The sequence below is a fragment of the Strongylocentrotus purpuratus genome, unplaced genomic scaffold (assembly GCF_000002235.5).
Source record: "Strongylocentrotus purpuratus isolate Spur 01 unplaced genomic scaffold, Spur_5.0 spur5_scaffold_18, whole genome shotgun sequence".
Taxonomy (NCBI): Eukaryota; Metazoa; Echinodermata; class Echinoidea; order Camarodonta; family Strongylocentrotidae; genus Strongylocentrotus; species Strongylocentrotus purpuratus.
In genome coordinates this window covers 31,377,482-31,397,645 of record NW_022145603.1, presented here as the reverse complement: position 1 = coordinate 31,397,645, position 20,164 = coordinate 31,377,482, and the positions used below count along the sequence as shown (strand labels likewise).

At 38.2% G+C, this 20,164-nt stretch overlaps 1 protein-coding gene and 1 long non-coding RNA gene across 2 annotated transcripts; both read right to left on the bottom strand.

Annotated features, from left to right (window-relative positions):
- Positions 1 to 331: 331 nt before the first annotated feature.
- Positions 332 to 11,965, bottom strand: LOC105437620. Its single transcript, XM_011664425.2, has 7 exons — positions 11,277 to 11,965; positions 10,112 to 10,646; positions 8,920 to 9,065; positions 7,317 to 7,591; positions 6,555 to 6,587; positions 1,143 to 2,731; positions 332 to 376 (listed from the first exon to the last, which is right to left on the bottom strand). Exons 1-7 carry the CDS (start codon positions 11,963 to 11,965, stop codon positions 332 to 334), a joined length of 3,312 nt encoding a protein of 1,103 aa, XP_011662727.2.
- A 4,814-nt stretch (positions 11,966 to 16,779) lies between these two features.
- LOC115925571 lies at positions 16,780 to 18,473 on the bottom strand. Its single transcript, XR_004064821.1, has 2 exons — positions 17,954 to 18,473; positions 16,780 to 17,521 (listed from the first exon to the last, which is right to left on the bottom strand). It is a non-coding gene; the product is annotated as an uncharacterized LOC115925571 (long non-coding RNA).
- Between the last annotated feature and the right edge of the window lie 1,691 nt (positions 18,474 to 20,164).

Here is a 20,164-nt window from a genome sequence, read left to right as displayed (position 1 = left end):
AACGTGCTTGTTTGGGGTATATGCAGGAAGTCTGCATAGATAAATTTAGGAGGGGGGTTATTATTGAAAATCCACGCTATTTGCCCCCCCCCCCCCCAAAAAAAGTAATGTTTTTAAACACAAAATGGAAATATTATTTACACAGTACCTTGTCTTAAATTCGTCTGATAAAATAGGATTGTAATAAGTAGTATTCTGTTTAAAAAATTGTATATTTACCCCTATCGTAGAAACTCGTGTATGCATTAACTGATAAAAGTCATCATCCAATGTTGTACGATAAAACTCTAATCTCGATAATGAGTTCGATGCGAATAGGACGTCTGCTAGGTCACGCGATACAGTTGGGCCCCATGATCTGTCTCTGAATACCAAACTTTCCTGGAACAGACATAAACATGTTTAATATAATTACTATACAATTCTTATTGCTTAAATGATCCTGACTCATTATACAGGCCTGGGAATATATATATATGAAATCATTATTTTATATGTCAACAAATTTCTAGTTTAGGTTTACATGGAATTCTTTCTCAGGCTATAGTTATAATTCATCGACGTTCAACTGGCATTAAATGTCTACCAAGTTAATGTTGATGTAACACTTCTATATTGAATTACACCATTTTTTCAAAGTAAATATTCCATGTACTATTCCATGTAGGCCCATAACTAAAGAGAGGGTGCATGTGCACCCCCCCCCCCTGCTAACGATAAGAGGTCCGCTCTAAAAAGAAGAAGAAAAAAAATTAGGTTACCTAAAAAATACCCCATTCGTGGCCAGTTCCGGCTCCGTTATCTACTGCTGATGGAACGGTATATTACTTGGTACGTATGTAGTGTATCTGTTTTGAAGCATGCATGCTTGTACCAATGAGGATGGTGCTCAATCTGATATTGGTAAAGGAATCAATGCAACAATGCAAACAACATCTATAGGTAGGACCATAAGTGAAACCATTTGTAATGTTCAATGTTTCCGACAGAAAAAAAAAGCAAACAAAAAAAATCCCTAACCCCCTTCTTGACCCTCCCCCACTAGAGAGCTTTGCGCCCTCGTCCACCTTATATAATGTCTGCATCCTCCCCCCCCCCCCACACACATACACTGAAATTCTAGTTAAGATTCTATTACAAACCATTCCATGCTGTTCCATGATGAATAGATAACCAGACACTGTGTGGGCAGGCATTTTTTTATTGATGGTCAACTTTTTCTCGTCTGCAAATATCTGTAGTCCTACTGCTTTTGCTGTGTCGTTGTCATATGCCTCAAAAGTGACATCTACTAGAAATTCCTCTCTTTTTTTCCTTTGTTGTACATTTAGGAAGTCATTTTGTTGTATTTTCTCGACGATATCAAGTCCAACCTCCTTACCCAGGGCAGCAGTGAAATACAAGAGGTAACGGAATTGTAGTGGGTCATCTTTCAGTACTTTGCCCATTGACCTTCCGTACTCTTCGCGATTCGTGTCATATAGAGAGGCAAGATGAACAGACGCAATATATTCTTGAAATAATTTGTGAGGAAAGAAGATGCTAGTGGTTACAGACTGTGAAGCATTCAAAGTCTTTTTCCATATGGATACATTTCGATCTTCCCGACTTAGAACTCCGATTCTGCAACATGTCTCCATGGCCTCCTCACACGAGCTGAAGTCCTCCTCATTAAAAACCAATTTCTTATTCAGGAGTCCTGAGAAGGCAATCGATCCTATACTTGTCAAACAAAGCTGTATACTTTCCATTTCCTCGTCCAAATGGGCTTCTGCAGCCTTTGACACATAATGATCTCTTAGAAACATGATCATTTTGTCAAATAATTGAGAAAATGTCTTCAGTCTGCGTATTGTTTCTCGTTTCTCACTGTCACAATTTTCCCATAAGATGCATAGCATTGCTACGTAAATAGGGAAGGGTGCCATGTTCTCCTTGATTACATCATTCACTTCAATAAACCGACATAGTTCTGATCCCGAGTCTTTATCGTTCACGAAGTACTTGCTGATGTATTTCAAGACATTTTCAGAACTAAATCCTTTTACTGCAATGAAAGCATACAAATTACTCAATCTTTTGTTGGATTTGATCTTATTCGCCTTCCACGGTCTTGTTGTCACCAAAACTATGCATTGCTTGAATTTCTCCAATCGCAGAATCTGAGCAATATCTGTGCTTTCTTTGGCAGAGAGGTCCCCATCATACTCATCTAGTCCATCAAGTACAATCAGAACCTTTGTAGGTTGAGACAATATGTAATTATCGATCTGTTTAGGGTTCACAACATTATTGTCAGAGAGATAGTTTTTCATAATATCACCAATTGTCTGACCCTTGACAACGTTGCGCAGGGGTATAACCAGAACCCAACTGAAGTGCTGAAACTCGGAAGATCCATTGACCCAATCCCATGCAATCTTCGAACAGAAGGTCGTTTTACCAACACCACCTTCACCTTCAACCAGAAGACGTTTAGGAAGTACCCCGTTAATCTTTGTAGTAAGAAGATCAGCGTAATCCAGTGGCTTTTCAGTTTTCTTTGTTCCCATTTCGTTCCTGAGCAGCGTTAAGTTCGTGTAAATTTGCTCGAATTCAACGATGATGTTGAAATCAAGCGGGTAAGGTTTGATTTTGCACATTTGTTCGCGGTAGAATGTCTTCAAGTCTTCCCCACACTGGAGAACCTGTGCCTCAGTCATAATTGTTTGGGAAGTATCCAGTATTGGATCTGTACAGAGATTAAGTACAATGTATGTTAAATTGTAAATGCAACGAAATATTTATTTCAACAGATGTTACAAATAAGGACAAAGATATCAAATGCCTAACACGTCTAGATAGGCGACTGACATCTTTGGAGGGGGTGAATATCAAGTATCTACAGGGTTGCAGCACATCCTGACACACAACTGCCTCACTTGTTACCTGTATTTATGTATGTATGTAAACAATAACATACATGTGTTGGTGTATGTATATATATCTATATAAAATCCTTATAAGTCGTTTCCTGACACACAATTTTAATCCATTTATAATTATATTTTAGTGTAATGTTTTTTATTATTATGACGTCTATTGCGCCATTTGTTACACCCCATGTACTTGAAATGATACCTTACGTAGTGCAAACTACGTCGACATATCTCAGTTTTTCTTTTGGAATTCATATATACGATATTAATGACGTTTATTTATGTTGTCATTGACTATGTCTGATCCTCTGTGAGGCGCACATAATCTCAGTGTGACCTCTATTACTGTGACTCACATCGCGCCATTCACTCACTCACGCTCTAATTAATATACAAATGTGTTTGAAATTGTTGTGGTATTAACGCATACACACTGGGAAGATATCAATATTAAACCCATTTACACATCCCAAACAACATTTTGAAAAATCTTTGATTTTGGTTGACTGCCATTCATATTACTAGAGAAAACCTGTAAAAAACCCTAAAAGTTCGGCCATGCCGATTTTTTGGTGAGTAGTATTTTACCGAAGTTTGCATTTACACTGCAAAAATCAGTGTAATTTCGGCAGTCATGTTTTACAAAACAACACTCCAGAGGGGGATTTTCGATTTCTATTTTTGTCATGTTTGCCGTTAGTTGCTATGCACCGGAATGTCAGAAATATCCATAATTTTTGGTTGCATTGTATATGCAGCTTATATCAAAATCAAGTTAAACTAAAGAAATTAAACTATACACTGAACTAGTGGATTGTTTTAGCTTCTGAAAAGAAATTGTTTACCCATCACAAAAACATCATGAGCAACGTTTCCTAAGTCTGTGATAATTTTCCAGAATTCTCGCCCTCGCTCTACCCCCAAATGTCCGGATGTTATTTTCAGGCCCTCATTTCAAATGCACTCTGTGATAGCTTGGTGACTTAGTGTGTTTTGGTCTATTTCATGCAACCGATCCAGTCCCGGCAGCGGGCGACGGCCGGAAGTCACAGTGCTAACTCTCATTAGCGCAGTGCAATAGTTGGATGATGCTACCTTTCACTTCGTCTTCTTTTCTTTTTTTTTTTATATAATAAGTAATTTTCTATTTTTATAAACTGAATTGTCAGTTGGAGTATGGTGCAATACTGTAAATTTGCTATGTGCTAGTCGCACGGAAAATACTAAACGAAACAACCTTTGGAGATATCCCTGGATGAGAGATGTGACTTGGTATTTTTGACAAAGAACAATTACAAAATGATGGCCATACAGTGGGATTCCTTAAAGATGAAGTTGAGTTCTTGTCATGCGATTGCATTGGGAAAGAAACGGTGCGGAATCGACCAGAAAAGGTTGATCATCTAGCATATAAGAATTTGTGTGTATTGCAAGGTTCTGGAATCATCAAAATGATACAAAATTTGGCCAAGTCTTGATAAAGTTACAAACACGTACTGTACACAGAAAGATGTATATGGGACTACACGAACACGTGGCGTAAAAATCTTACCCTGGATTTTTACGATGTTACATGACATATTTAGAATATGAAGGCATTTGAAGAGCCATGTTTTTCAGAGAACATGTCTTAAGGCCCTTTTACACTTTCACGGATCGCATCACGGATCATCCCGGATCTTAATCCGGGGTGTTCCGGCGTGCGACACCACGATTTCTTCTCGATGCCGGTGTGGATACGTTCCGAACTGGGTGTATACACGGGCAAGTACGGTGTCTCCACGGACAGACAAGGTAGCAACGCGGACCACGCCGGAAACGCATACGGAGCTAACACGGATTTCAAGGAAGAGCACGGAGGCTACTGGGTACTTTTACGGTCCTTACACGGAGGTGTACGTTGTCTATTGGGATATCTCCGGAATGTTGACGGGTGACTTGAGCTTGTAGGCGCTCATTTGATATACGGAATTTCAAACCCGGATGAAACCGGTGTTAATACGGACCTCCCGGTGTCTACACGGACTGTCCCGGATGTATTCGGCGGCTACACGGAGGTACACGGTACCTACAGGGAAGAGGACGGATTGTTTCATCCGTGAACTCCGGGATGAAAAATTAAGCAAGCTTAATTTTTCCCCGGATATGCCGTACGCCAAGGATCACGCCGGATGCCTCCCCGGTGTATACACGGTAATGCCGGAGATAACACGGATGATCCCGGAGCGACGATCCGGGATGATCCGTGATGCGATCCGTGAAAGTGCCTTTAGCTGATGTTCTTCCACATTTGCATAATAAGAATGATAACGCTCACAAATAATTGTTCACCTCTTCCCAGAACTCAACATTTTCTTTAAGTCAGCTTGAGCCGACAAGAAAGCTCTCGGATACGTGTATACTGCACATGCATAATAGGTATAACACGCGTGCGCCTCATGCATGCACCGTATACACCGGAAACATGTAAGCACCGGATGTATAGATGAAAACTACATCCAAGAGGCGCATGCATGCACATCCGGGCATTTAAGGGTATTTGTGATGGGGAGAATTCTTTGCCGTGTATTTTAGAGTAAACTAACTAGCAAAATAGAATCTCATGCAGTATTTGACTATGATGGTGACTAATCGATATCTATTGTCTGCTGTATATAGTTTACATGTTTAATTTTCAATATTGATGGGGATACTATATATGCACTGTTTTGAAGCTCCGGTCTCCTGCAGTAATGAAATCTGATTGGTGAGTTGGTGACTAGCATAGTTACTATTTTCTTCGGGCTGAATCCATTAGAAATTCAAATTATCAACCAGAGCCTCTCAGTCACGATTCGCCCCCCCCCCCCCGTGAGCTAACTTTCACACAATATTGAGCTTCAACTTTCAAACCTCAAACCAATAAAATGGAACCATGGAAGTTACTAGCATGCAGGATTTCTCGCTCGAATTCGTCGGTGTCTAGAGGGCGCCATATTGTAAACAAATTAATGCACGCTTATACGCCGGAAGAAAGCGCTATATCTCCCATCTCCATATCTCTATACCGATACAAACAACGGAAGCCTGCAGTACAGTGCGGCCGTCAGCAACGCCTTTACATAAACATGTTCAAAGTGCTTTACGTTAGTAAATAAAACAGAATAATTATTATGCTCTCCAAGCGCATACACTGTAAAATGTGCTGTGTAAAGCTGTGTATAACCCCGTTCACATCCCATACAAATCTACACAACGCCTTGTCAACAAAACAATCACAAAGAAAACAATAAGTCTTGAGATTTCTCTTAAATGATTCGACTCAGGAGCAGGAACGAATGTTTAATGGGAGACTATTCCAAATAGTGGGACCAGAAAAGTTATATTTCGTTGACCCTTTTTCGAATTGATGCGGGGACTTGCAGAAGAGGATCTGACCTTGAGCGTAATGAATATCTTGATTGCTGGATGTCACAAAACAGACTAGAAATATAGGATGAGATAAGGGTATACATGAATTTATAAACAAATAGTGAATTACCAATGCAGGGTTTTAGTTATACACATTAAATTTCTTATTATAGTTTCATGCTGCTTCCAAAATATAAGTGCATTTCACACCGTAATTATTTGAGGGTCTTGATCATGTATACTTACACTGAGTTGGGGTGTCTTGTGTCGAGTATCCACCTATAAGTTAAAATGAGACAGCTATATGTATTAAAATTGAATGCTCTTTAAAATAAATATGTAATTTAACATTGTCAAGTTGATCAAAACTTACATAAAATATAATTAAATTATGAGTAACAAGTAAAAGTTTTAATTACGACGACGAGGAAGTACCTGTTATCACACAATTCTTTTGGGCAAATGTAAACAAAAATTCTACAACTAAACATGACAGGCCTCGAACAAATTCAACAATTAGAATATAAGAAGGAGTTCTATATGTAGTATCTCCCAATAGGCATAATAGGTAAATGACAGTGGAGACATATTAACTGCCATTGTGTTATGAATGAAATCGATTTAAATTATCCTCTAACGTATATTCTATTAAAGAAAATGTGGCCCAATTATTTACTTATTTTCCAATATCTACTATAGATGAATGCAGTAAAAACGGGTGTTACTAATTACGCTAGAATATTGTGAAAATATATGTCATATCAAAACCAAAATTGTAGCATGTACATTAAGAAGGGATCGGAGGGAAGGGGAATGCCCGTCATTACCCCTCCCCCTTCATGTCCACATGCTAATTAGGCCTCAGAACAAGTGATATTCTTGTTGACTTGGAGTGACAACTCCCACCCCCCCCCCCCCACCCCCAGCGTCATGTACAGTAGGTCTACACATATACCAAGGACAGACAGTCGCGTGAAAATACAGAAATAAATTGCACAGCGCACTCACCTTCTACTAGTTTTGTTCCCAATGCATCTAAATATACACTCCTGAGTTTTTCAGCTAAAAGTGTCTTGTAATTAGTGCCACCCCTCTGCTTGACTCCCCAGCTGCAGATGACTTCAAACAGTGAATTGGACACATCTAAGAGGTTTTCCGATAATATTGCTTTACTTCGTGCATGCTTGACACCTAGAGCATTGCACAGGCGGGTGTAGTGTTTCGGAGGAACTTCGTCTACCAATGACAGCAATTCTCCCTCTAACTCCAAGCTCCACTCAGCCCTAACAGAAAAATTGATGAGAAAGAAAAAAAGAAAACTAATCAACTGAATCGTACATCAAATAAAGAACCAAAGTGCGAACGTCATATTCGCTCTTCGTCCAGGTTACTGATTGTGCATGAGGTTCACTGTAAAATAATTCAAGTAACAGGCTGGAGCAGGAGAAATTCAGTGTTTGGGGCTGGTGTGATGATCACCACACCATTGTTTAGCCCAATTTCTTTTGGAACCAGCAACCTTGACACCTTGGCCAGTACAAGACATCACGCTTCGGTACTGAGCTATTTAAAGGAGTTAATATTAAATAAATCAATTGCATCTGAACGGAGTGACAATTTGCTTTAAATTATTGTCTTATAATACATGTTTATGTAAATTGTTTTGGTGCAGTGAGAAACCAAAGTATGCCTCATTTTCACTTCAATGAAACAGATATCATTTTGGTTAGTTTAAATATTCAATGTCTTTGGCTTTTGGTCTAGTTGTATATCTAGAATTATCGAACAACAGAACAACAATTTAAGGAAGAAACAAACGATATGAAGTACATCATATAAACTTTAATCTACTCCCTGAAAATTCAGCGACAGATTTCGCCTCTTGTTCCAAAACATGCTACATCCCTAAAACTAAGTTCCAACATTTTTTGTATTATAAATAATAATCCTATTTTGCATTATCAATTTGAAATAAAGCTCGAACCAATTGGGAGGACACAATCACTCCCTAAATAAGCCCTGTAATGAATAGATTACTTTAAAAAATCTGTGGATTGGTCAGTTCCTGGAGCTGGCCATTGTAAACTTAAGTTCTTGTAAATATAGAAAATAAATTCTCACAGAATCCAACGAAACTTTCATTGAATGTTCACGAATACAAAATAATGACATAACACTAATTTAGAACTTCCCTTAACACAGGTCACTATGTGCAAATAGGAGTTGTACTTTTTATCGAAGATAATGCCCAGTAAGCTTTTGTGCGTTTGGTTTTATTTCACTGGTTCAAACAACCAATCTACGGCAGGATAAACAATCCAGAATACATCATAGCAATTTTTTTCAAAATACGATTCCCATACCAGAGCTAAAGATTAGCTTTAATAGATGTATCATGTTCTGGAACTTAACATGCTAGGGAACAGGCCAGAAGTGTTTACTTTAATTGTCGTTCATTAACAATTCAGCTTTTTGACTGTGTATGCGGTCTAATCAAAAGAATAGTAAATTCAAAATGCAACAATAATCAATTTTGATTAAAGTGGATGTGGCATTTTTTAGAAGTATTCTTTTATATATCAGTTTAGCTGAAGAAATATTAGAGACTTACGCTTCACGAGGGCCTGGGTTGAGCTCTACATCACCAGATTTCATGAGGAGCAATTCAGAGAGATGAGGAATCTGTCCAGAGATCAAATCTGTCTTTGACTTCAAGGATGGTCCATGACAAGTTGATGCCGATTCTCCCATCTGTTTCTATAACAAAACGAGAGAAAATACGGTGAAATTATTTATGATTGAGCATATTTCACTTCACCAGTACATTATCTATTACGAAAATGCTTGTTATTATTGTTTGCCTAATCATGAGAATATCCATTTGTTTGTGTACAATTCTTCCATTTCATTCATCACTAACTAATTTCGCATTACACACAATGTAGGACAAAGGCCTTTAACCCTTTCGAGATATCCTTTGACCCAGAACCTAAATAATATACGAGATACATGTACACAAAAAAGTAAAGAATTATGAACACACGTTTTGTGTCCATTTTTATTGCATGACCATATTTGCATTTGATAAGTTGTTTTTTGTGAAAAATAATTATTTCAATACTCAAATTGGCAACATGTTAAGAGGTTCAAAATCATTATTTTTCTATCAAATGTTGCCGGTTTCCCACTTTCAGACAGAGTTCTTTAAAATGTATATAGTTCTGAGGGTCATTGAAATATATCAGAACAATGTAGCAATGAAATAATAATATTTTTCTTGCCAATTTGCAAAACGACATGTTTCTGAGTTTCCACTTCCACAGTTTTTGCTTTAAAAAAAGAAGCATAACTTGCAACAAATATATACATTCTGTTTTTTAATTTGATTAATGATTATCAAAATGCATTATAATACTGTATATTGATTTCCGTGATTGACTTCTTGTTTATATAGATTGTTCTGTTGGAAATGAAAATGAAAATAAAATTGGAGCTAATTGAGCCCTTAAAAATACTCGTGTCCTGCAAGGGTTGAAACAGTCACACCTAAGGTACAAAATCTTTGATCTAGGTACCCTTTCTGATACAAAATGTTTCGTTGAAGGCATTAACATGCTGCTCCTCTCTTTCTTGCTTATATTTGTTTTTCTTTACATGATTTGCAATTTCACAATTACTTAACCCACTGACTACTGATATTTTTCTTTGCCATAGGCTTTAAAATAGGGGCCATCTGGATCAAGTAAAAAAAAGGGGGGGGGGGGTTAATGTGAAGGGATGATTAAAATTGTACGTGTACCCACCTCTCCATATCTGTCACTGACGCAGTATTTTCTTGAGACGATTGGAACCACCGGACTGCATCTGACTGCCGTGCGAATACTGGGTTCAGTCTGTGACTTCTTGCAGCTTCCCGATAATGTCTGATGCTCCTTGAGGAGTTCATCATCAATTGCTTCCTTGGTGAAAGTATCAGGTTGAGGATGCTGCTCTTTGTCCACGAAATGAGGTACTTTGCAACTCTCTTCAGGGAATGGCTCATTTTGTCTGTCAGGTTCATGCCAACAAAGGTCAATTGGGGGAAGATCTATGCTTGCAGACAGGGTTGGTTTTAGGAGCTCCACCTGGAAATCATCACATGGTGCGAATGGTCGGCATACTGTGGTTCCTGAACCAGGTGATGATAGCTCTTTCACAGAGCCAACTGATTGGGTTTCATGGTATTTGACGTAAGAAGTCTTTATGATGAGATCGGCATTCAAATCGTCAGTTGGAGTCCGAAGGTCTTTCATGGACGGATATGATGTGAGTAGCTCCCTCAAGGCAGCGTCTGACAGACTATGACGCGGTGAAATTGAAAAATCAGACACATGCTGTTCTTCCGAATCTCCAACTTGTGTATCTTGCTCTATGCTTTCATCATTTGATGTACGTACTGTTTTGACATAATCATAAACTTGTGCAAGCTGCTCTTCGATGTAGTCATCGTCCGGCCTTATGAGCCGTTTAATGTTATTCTCATTTGGACTTAGTAGATTAATGATGTTTGAATCATTTGATGTGATTAGATCCGTGACATTAGAATATTCTGATGTGAATAGATCTATGATCCTAGAATCATTTGGTGTAATGAGATCTTTGATACTGGAATCATTTAACGAAGTTAACTCTTTGGTGCTAGAATCATTTGGGCTATCAAGAGGTTTAGTGTCAGCATTCTTCAATACGATTATATCTTTTATACTACAATATTTTGGTGTAATTGGATCCCTGATACATGTACTATAATCATTTGTCGTGAGTAGATCTTGGATTCTAGAATCATCATTTGCCTTAACTAGATCTTGAATTCTAGAATCGTCATTTGCCTTGACCAGATTTTTAATTCTAGAATCATTTGTCGTAACTAGCTCTTTGATACCAGAATCGTTAGGTGTGATTACATCTTTCATAGTCGAATCATTCAACCTGTTTGGACTTTTGATGCTACAGTCATTTGAGGTAACGAGTCCTTTGATGCTACAACCCGAAGAAGTGAGTATATCCTTGATATGAGAATCACTTGCCGTTAATAAATCCTGTATGCACTGATCACATGAAGTTAGTAAATCCTTGATATCTGATGTGTTCAAAGTTTTATGAGGACATCCATTGGGATCAGGGTCATCTTGTCTGCTTTTGTCATCTTCGGACTCCTCTCCACAATCACCCATTTTTGCTTCAAGTCTCTCGCAAAGAACCTTCAGTCTCTGAATCCTTTGCAATCTTTCTCTTCTTGGTGTCAGCGATTGTTTACTACATGTATCTGAAGGGGTGAGTAACTCTTTGATATGAGAATCACTTGCCGTTAATAATTCCTGAATGCACTGATCACATGAAGTTAGTAAATCATTGATATCTGATGAGTTTTCTGACGACCGAATGTTCAAACTTTTATGAGGACATCCCTTGCGATCAGGGCCATCTTGTCTGCTTTTGTCATCTTCGGACTCCTCTCCAGAATCACCCATTTTCGCTTCAAGTCTCTCGCAAAGAACCTTCAGTCTTCGAATCCTTTCTTTAAGCAATTGTTCTCTCCTCTCCTTAACCTCATACTCCCTAATCCAACGAACGAATGTTCCAATTCGGACCCTCCACTCACTTATTGATACAGGCATCTTGGCAAATCGATTGACTCAGTCACAAGAACAAGCCACGATCTGGAAGAAAATAATGGTAGGAAGGCCTACATTAAGTAATGAAACACAGCATTGGTGATATCCATACTTTTACAGTTACACATTTATGGAAAATTGTCAACCGAAAGCACATTTGAATAACAAGAAAAAGAGAATAGTCAATCTGAAAACCCCACAATGTTTCATATTCAAAACTACCCGATAAGTTTTGTTTTGCAAAATTAGAAAAATATAGTAGTAGTAGTAGTAGTAATAGCAGTAGAACGAGACATTTAATTCGTCATTGGAACGAATTAGGTGGTCTGTTATTATGTCTGGTTAACGTTGATCTTGTTATGAATTTTCACAGCTACAACATATCAGAGTTACAATCCATTTTCCTTAAATATGCTGACTTCATAATATGCCTATTCGTATTTTGGGTTCCAAGGCAATTATAATGATGTCAAGATATGCTTAATGGCCAAATGAGACATGAAAGCATATACGCATGTATTTGCCCATTATATGCTATGTATTACAAGAGCTCGCGCGCACGGACATTTATTTTAAACGGACGCTCATTTCGGTATTAATAGTCATTAAGAGATAAACATGGTATCGCATTGTTAAGACAAAAATGGGGATTATCATGATAGAAAAAGAATGGCGATTCGATGTTGTATACGGCCATGAAGAACTAAGACTCGCGTGCAAAATTCTGAAATGCTTTAAACGACCTGAGACGTATGCAAAATTAATTTAAGACGATTTTTAGCATTTGAAAAAACTTCGCGCACACTGACGCGCGGATGTACGCGTACGCGCGCGTTTATTGAACTGAAATTGACCGGACGGATATTGACCTTTATCATGATAAATATGAATGAGAAATGATTTTCCGTTATAAAGATATGATCATGAATTGATTTTCAGAAAATTTCACAAAATGGCGCCTGGATGACGTCAAGAAGACCTCATGAACTTAATGTTCCTGTCGCGTGTCATGACAATGACCTATGACTGTGTGAACCGAGCATGAGTTATCCGTTGTACGTAAAATTGGGGTGAAAGAAATAAAAATTAAAAAGCAAGGAAATTAGAACGAAATCAATGGGCATGGTCTGTCGATAAAAGACCACCTAACTAGTAGCAGTAAGTGTAAATAACTGTAGTAATACTAAGAGTACGTAATTTTAGTTGTAGTAAGAGTACGTACTAGAGGTAGTAGTAGTATTAGTAGTGTTGGCGGTGGTGGTGGTAGTAGTAGTAGTAGCAGTATAAAAAAAAGGTAGTAGTAGTAGTAGCAATATAGTAGTAGTGGTATTTCATTTCAAATTTAAAAGCACAAATAACAAAAACATAAAGGTAACAAAATTAAGATTAGCATGATATACACAAAATTCACAATCACCACCCCCCCCCCTTCTCTCCATGTCCCAATTAGCAAGATTCGTCGTTCATGCAGGGGCGTCGCTAAAAGGGGGTGTGGGATGCGACACCCCCCCCCCCCCCCCCACACACCTGCCAGGATATTGTCGGTAAAATTGCGCTGCCGTCGGGAAAATGAGAAAAGGGGGAGGGAGAAAACGAGAGGGAAAGGGTAAGAAGAGAAGAAAAAAAAAGGGGGAAGGAAAAGAGAGGAAAGAAATAGAAAAAAAAAGAGAAGAAAGAAATAGAAAAAAAAACAATGAGAGGAAGGAGAGGAAACAAAGTTAAAGAAAGAAGAATTAAAAAAAGGAGAAAAGGCAACAAAAAAAGAGAAAAAGGAAACGAAAGAAACGGGGGGATGAGAGAGTGGAGAGAGAGAGAGGGGGTAAGAGCCTAAGAGAGGAGGGTGGGAGTAAGAGAGAGGGGGGATATTGGGTGGAGTCGCCACGTCGAGGGGGCAAGAAAGATAAGCATAGATAATTATGTTCCAGTGTCGGGTCAGCTGTGTTGGTATTCTTGCTCGATCCTCGTATGCAGAAGTTTGAAGTCGGAGAGATATATGTCTGTCGGCCGGCAATTTTTTTTTTAAAATAATATAAGGAAACGTCAAAGCTTCCGCGCTTTGCGCGGGAGGGGGTAACCCACCCCCCCCCCCCCCACACCGTTCATCCACCCCAAGGAGCGTGCTTTCGCACGCTCTTTAAGTGATTCGCACACTTCGCGTGCTCACGAAACCGAGCATTAATACAAGTAATCACACACACACGCACACGCACACACACATGCATACACGCACACGCACACACGCATTTACGCGCACGAACACATTCACTTGTACACATACCAAGGAGTTACCAGCACATACTAGCTCCCATGCGCAAAAAAAATACCCACATGAACTTATTGCATTATACTCATAAATGGCTACGCACAGTGGCACTGATATCTGACACATATCTATACGAAAGCAAATTAATGGAAACCTCAACCCAAAGAATAAGTGTAGTTATTCTGAAATATGAGATGTATTCCTGTCCTTTGATGTACAATATTCCTTACGAAAATGTACAAGAGATATATAAATTAAGATATTCTTCGCATGATGTGATGCCTTTTACATGTAGCGTAACATGGGCGCAGCCATTTTCTTGAAAATGTAAAGTACCAGTTGAAGTTGTAAATGTATCATGCACCAAGCTTTAGATGGAAAAACTTTCAAAATCTAAAAAAACAACATTTACTTTTCAATGAAAAATAATAATAACTGAGAAGATAACAATTATATTAGGTGAAAAATAAATTACAGGGGAAAAATTATTGTAACTCAATGTATTCATAAATACTAAACTATAGCTGGAGATGTGAGTTGGTCAGCTTTCTGTCTTCGCCTACAAACTGGCTAACGCGACCCCGGTTCGAAACTGAGTCACGTTCTTTTCGGATGGTGACGTTAAAGGTTGGTCCTCAGACGTAAATAATCATATCTGATTGATACACGTCTGTAAACACCCAGTTACACACGCACGCATTGTACAAATCTATTTCATTCATGAGAAACCTTCACCCCAGAAGAGCACCAATTTATTTATGCAATTTTCGTTCTGGCAATGGTAGTACGAAGGATAAAAGGAGGTGAATGAAATGATGCATAAATTCAAATTCAAAGTTTATTCAACACTCTTCATAGAAACATTTAAAACATACAAATACAGAATGGAGTTATAACAAAAAACAAGAAAGTGATAACAAATACAATGGCAATTTATAAGACTATAGGATTCCTTATATAAAAGCCTACCCCTAAAAACACACATACAGGAAAACGAGAACAAAAGAACATAACAAATGTACGATCAACGTTTGTTTAAATATATTTAAAAAAGAGTCAAAATTTTCCCATGCTATTAATACTGATTATTATACTTATTTAACAGAAATTGTTTATAATTATTTTTTTAAAAGATTGAGAGTTTTGCATTTTTCAATTTCCTGAGGTATACTATTTCATATTAATGGTCCTTTAAAAATTAGAGAAAATTTCATACAAGTCGTTCTAATCTTGGGGATAACCACACAGTCTGGGAAGGAAGCATCTATACATTTGAATACATGTACTTGATAATGGGGCTTTCACATATACACTCCGGCTGCCCGTACGGCGAGTAAAAACAGACATTTGGGGAATTTTTGGGCCGGCTCCCTTCCACTTCCTGCGGGCGCCGGGACATTGTTTTAAGTCGTACGGACCTCGTGGTACTGAGTTGGCTGCTACCAATTCTTCCTGCGTTTTGATCTGACCGTTAGGCCGTAGAGAGCCCGTAAAGGACCCGTGAGGCACCTTACGGGTCCCGTACGGGCTCCGGACAGTGCCCGGACGGGGCCCTCGCGATTTTCTCCTGTTAATTCTCACTGTACAACGCATCTTTGAATACAGAGGCGCGGATGTCAGAGGACACATAGTTCAATGCGCCGCATGGCAGCCTGTCGGGCAACGTACGGGCGCCTTGACGACCCTGGTCGGGCTCCGGAAGCCTTGGAGTCCACCTGTTCTTCGGACGGAGCCCGTACGCTTACCGACCGGCACCCGACCGGCCCCCTTACGGGCGCCTCCCTTACAAAAAAAAACCATGGTAGTACCATGGTAGTACCATGGTAGTACCATGGTAGTGCCATGGTATGGTACTGTACCATGGTAGACGGTATATTGGCCACGCTACATAACCATGGTACTACCATGGTAGTACCATGACAATTATTACGGTAGTACCACGGTATAGTATACTACCACGGTACTGTACCATGGTACCGGACCACAATACCGTGGTATATACCATGGTACTGTACCATGGTAGTATACCACGGTACTGTACCATGGTACTGGACCACAATAATACCGTGGTATACCATGGTACTGAACCACGGTAGTATACCACGGTACTGTACCACGGTACTGTACCACAATAATACCGTGGTATACCATGGTACAGTACCATGGTATACCACGGTATATATTGTGTTCCAGTACCATGGTACAGTACCGTGGTATACTACCGTGGTACAGTACCATGGTATACCACGGTATTATTGTGGTCCAGTACCATGGTATAATTTACAAATCTACTACATAATTAAAGCACTTTCAACACAGTATTCCTCATAATATTTGCCAGCCCTTGTTTATTTAATTTTGAAATAGCATGCTAGTCGTCTGCACAGTAGACGCAAAAATGACAGGAGCTGGCATGTCCACTTTCAACTCAATTATCTATTCAGCCGATTCTCTCGCAAACACGATCTGTTAACAAAAGACATCACAATCATGTTGATCATTATTGTTGAATGATCATATGACGTATCAAACATCAAACAATGGAAACAATATGTTTACTTTAAAAAAACGTTTATTCAAACAAGCTAAAATCTAGCTCGCGTAAAATATATAAAACAATTTACAGTCGAAAACTGAAGTCTATTTCTATAGCGAAGACTGCCGCTTGTAACATCATTATACAGGACACTAAACATTTTCAGCACACAACAATATCTTAAAGTGGTTAGTCTATTTCTATAGCGGAAGACTGCCGCTCATATTCAAATTACATAGTACATTATAAAAAACTGTCCTTCCAGCGGAGGTGCGAGATTCGTTGACGATGTCGTACTCGAATTCAGTCGAAAGATGACATTTGAAGAAACAATTGGTGACTAGGCCTTCTTGGCAGATCGTAGATGATGTCGGTGATCATAGTACAGTTCAAAAATGAATGATGAACGAAAGTCAAGAGTCGGCGATGTCGATCGGATGCGGAGTCCGTGTTCGGCGATGGTGAAACGCGGTATAGGATCAGACCTGCAAACGACGAAACGCAAATCGAAGAAGGTAAAAAGGAGGTTCTTACCTTTAATCAAAGTTCGATGAGACTAGTGTTCAAAGACAGAACAAACGTCGATAATGCCAATATCCAATTCATTATTACAGTTCGCAACAATCTTCAAAGTTCAAACGCGAAAACGGAGGTCGACGTCAAAGACATGGTGATAGTGGCGTCGATGTATATTGGTGAAGATGATAATAAAGAACGAGGTCGATATGGAAACTACTCATTTGTCATGTTGCGTCTATATCTGTAATTTAAAAAAGACAATTTTGAATTAGAGTCTATAAAAAATTTAAAAAATGAATATCAACAACTGTCAACATAAAATCACACAGTCACAGACGCAGACATGACATCGATTAAGCGTAATTCGTTAATATGCTGGGTTTTTATGCAGTATGTTCTAAAAAGAATAAAACATTAAATCCTGCGAGCAATGATACTATAATCACAGCAGAGTTAATGTGTATGTAAATGGACAAATTTTGCTTCGAATGATATCTGCCCCATAAACCCATCAAGATCCTACATCAAATTACGTACATGGGATCATACATGTTCAGTCTTATCCTGTCGAAATGTGTTTTAAGTCCCAGTTAACACTGTCATAAATAACTATCTAGACATCGAGTAGATATATGTACATATTGTAAATAAGGTAGATGATTCTTAAACTTACCCATACTGTTGTAGATTAGCAGGAAAACTCAATATTCAGCATTATTTTGCAGAGAAAACACCAAGATTCAGTCTAGCTCCTGTCTAGGCAAAGCTACATTGTGAATTTATAATGCACACAGTAGCTATAGTGTAGCTTGTGCGTGCACTATTCCCAATGCAAGCTTTGTACAGCGATCCTTTGACACGTACACAGTACACATAGCTAGCCATTCAAAATATGCGGGGTTATATTGCACAACGGTTCCAAAGGATTGGCTGTGTGTAGTACGTGCGTTTGTGTGTGTGTATGTGTGTATATGTATATGTATATGGGGCCTGTAGGTATGACCTTCTTTATGATATTTCAAGCTGTTGCACAATTTCTAATGTACACACCATTGATAAATGGCCAAATGAAAATAAGTTTTCAACTCCTGCTTTCCCCTAATAATAATTGCAAACGTTTTAACTACATTAATGAATTTGTTAAAATAATAAACTTAAGTCAGATTGCTAGATGTATTTTTTAATTGTCAGTTTTTCATTTGAACTAAAATCTCAGAAAACTTAAGGACTATGAAATTACATAATTGTACTGGATTCACGCGATATCATTTTTTTTAATATATTTTTTTTTTCTTTCTACAATTCTTATATTTTTGTTTGAATATTTTTTTATATTCATAACAATTTTGTTTTTAATGATAGTTTTTTTTTTTTTTTTTTTTTTTTTTTACAATTCTTTTCAAATATTTTGAAACAATAATTACTATAATTGTTTTGATTTTTCTTCATGATTCTGAAATATTTTTATTTTTATTTTGTTAATAATTCTTATGTTTTTTTTATTTGGTTTCATGCGTCCGCTAATTTGTTTTTTTGTTTTTTTTTCAAAATTTAAAGTCCATTCTTTGAAACAGATTTTGTGGGTCGGTGGAATTGTGTGCACGCGTAACTTTGGGTAGGTCTGTAACACACTCGGTTATACTTCGTGTGTTTAAACCATGCAAAGTTACCTTGAGCAAACGATTCGGTATATCAATAAGTTATAAGGAAACTGAAAAAGAGCAAAAACAAATGACAAACTAGTGCCAAACACAGAATCATGTTAACCATGGAAGTACCATGGTTAGTACCATGGTAGTACCATGGAAGTCCGGTAGTACCATGGTAGTACCATGGTAGTATGGTAGTACCATGGTAGTTCCATGGTAGAATCATGCGTACCATGGTAGTACCACGGTTATTATGGTAATACCATGGTAATACCATGGTAATACCATGGTAATACCATGGAAGTACGGTAGTACCATGGTAGTACCATGGTAGTATGGTAGCACCATGGTAGTACCATGGTAGAATTATGCCTACCATAGTAGTACCATGGTTATTATGGTAATACCATAACAACCATGGTAGTACCATGGTATACCATGGGTTTTTTTGTAAGGGCTTGCATATTCACTCGACCAATTTTCACCGGGCACTTCCCGGGGCCGCAGTATATGTGACCACACATGCCGTCGAAATGAAAATCGGAAGGTCACCGGCATCAACGACTTCGCATAGTACGTCACGTTTTCAAGAAAATTGCGATGCCCATGCAGTGCTGAGAAACTATACATTATTCTTCCTTTATGCCTCTCTCATACACTTTGGTGGGGAATCTTGTAGATTAATGGGCAATAATACAATAAATCTGATTTATTTCCTGGGGTTTGGTTTCCTCTAAATCATTATTATTATTATTTGATTAAGTTAAACCGAAACGGAAATCTAAGCTATTTACGAAACAGAAACCGTAAATAGCAGCACTCCCTAACAATTCTATTTTTTTATTGCCGTCTTACTTACAGTATTCCATATCTGCCGATGTAATGCAGACAAAGATAAGTAATACAATCATTATATATTCTTCAGAACTTAAGGATGAATATTCTCTGTTATCCTGGTTATCCTAGCTTATGCAGATCAATTCTCTTCTTTGCTCCACTATCCTTATAACACATACATACATACAATTGTCTTTTATATAGCGCAACATCCAACGAATTGCTCGAAGCGCTTTACAGAAATAATGACATAATGCATTCCGCCTTGCTTTTAGGTTTGTATAATCTTTAAAATATCTACTATCCAGATATCTCAGATTGCCTCACATAAAATATGCTCCGAATCTACTCATTCCGGTTATATATGGTACTTTATGATTCTTTGAGTTTAAAACTTA

Bases quoted from the DNA above. Each gene is read 5' to 3' on its own strand.
- LOC105437620 (XM_011664425.2), bottom strand. From the start codon at position 11,965: ATGCCTGTATCAATAAGTGAGTGGAGGGTCCGAATTGGAACATTCGTT. The intron at 9,066-10,111 runs GTGGGTACACGT...GTTTTGTTATAG, and splicing joins TCAGTGACAGATATGGAGAG to AAACAGATGGGAGAATCGGC. The intron at 7,592-8,919 runs GTAAGTCTCTAA...TTTTTCTGTTAG, and splicing joins AACCCAGGCCCTCGTGAAGC to GGCTGAGTGGAGCTTGGAGT.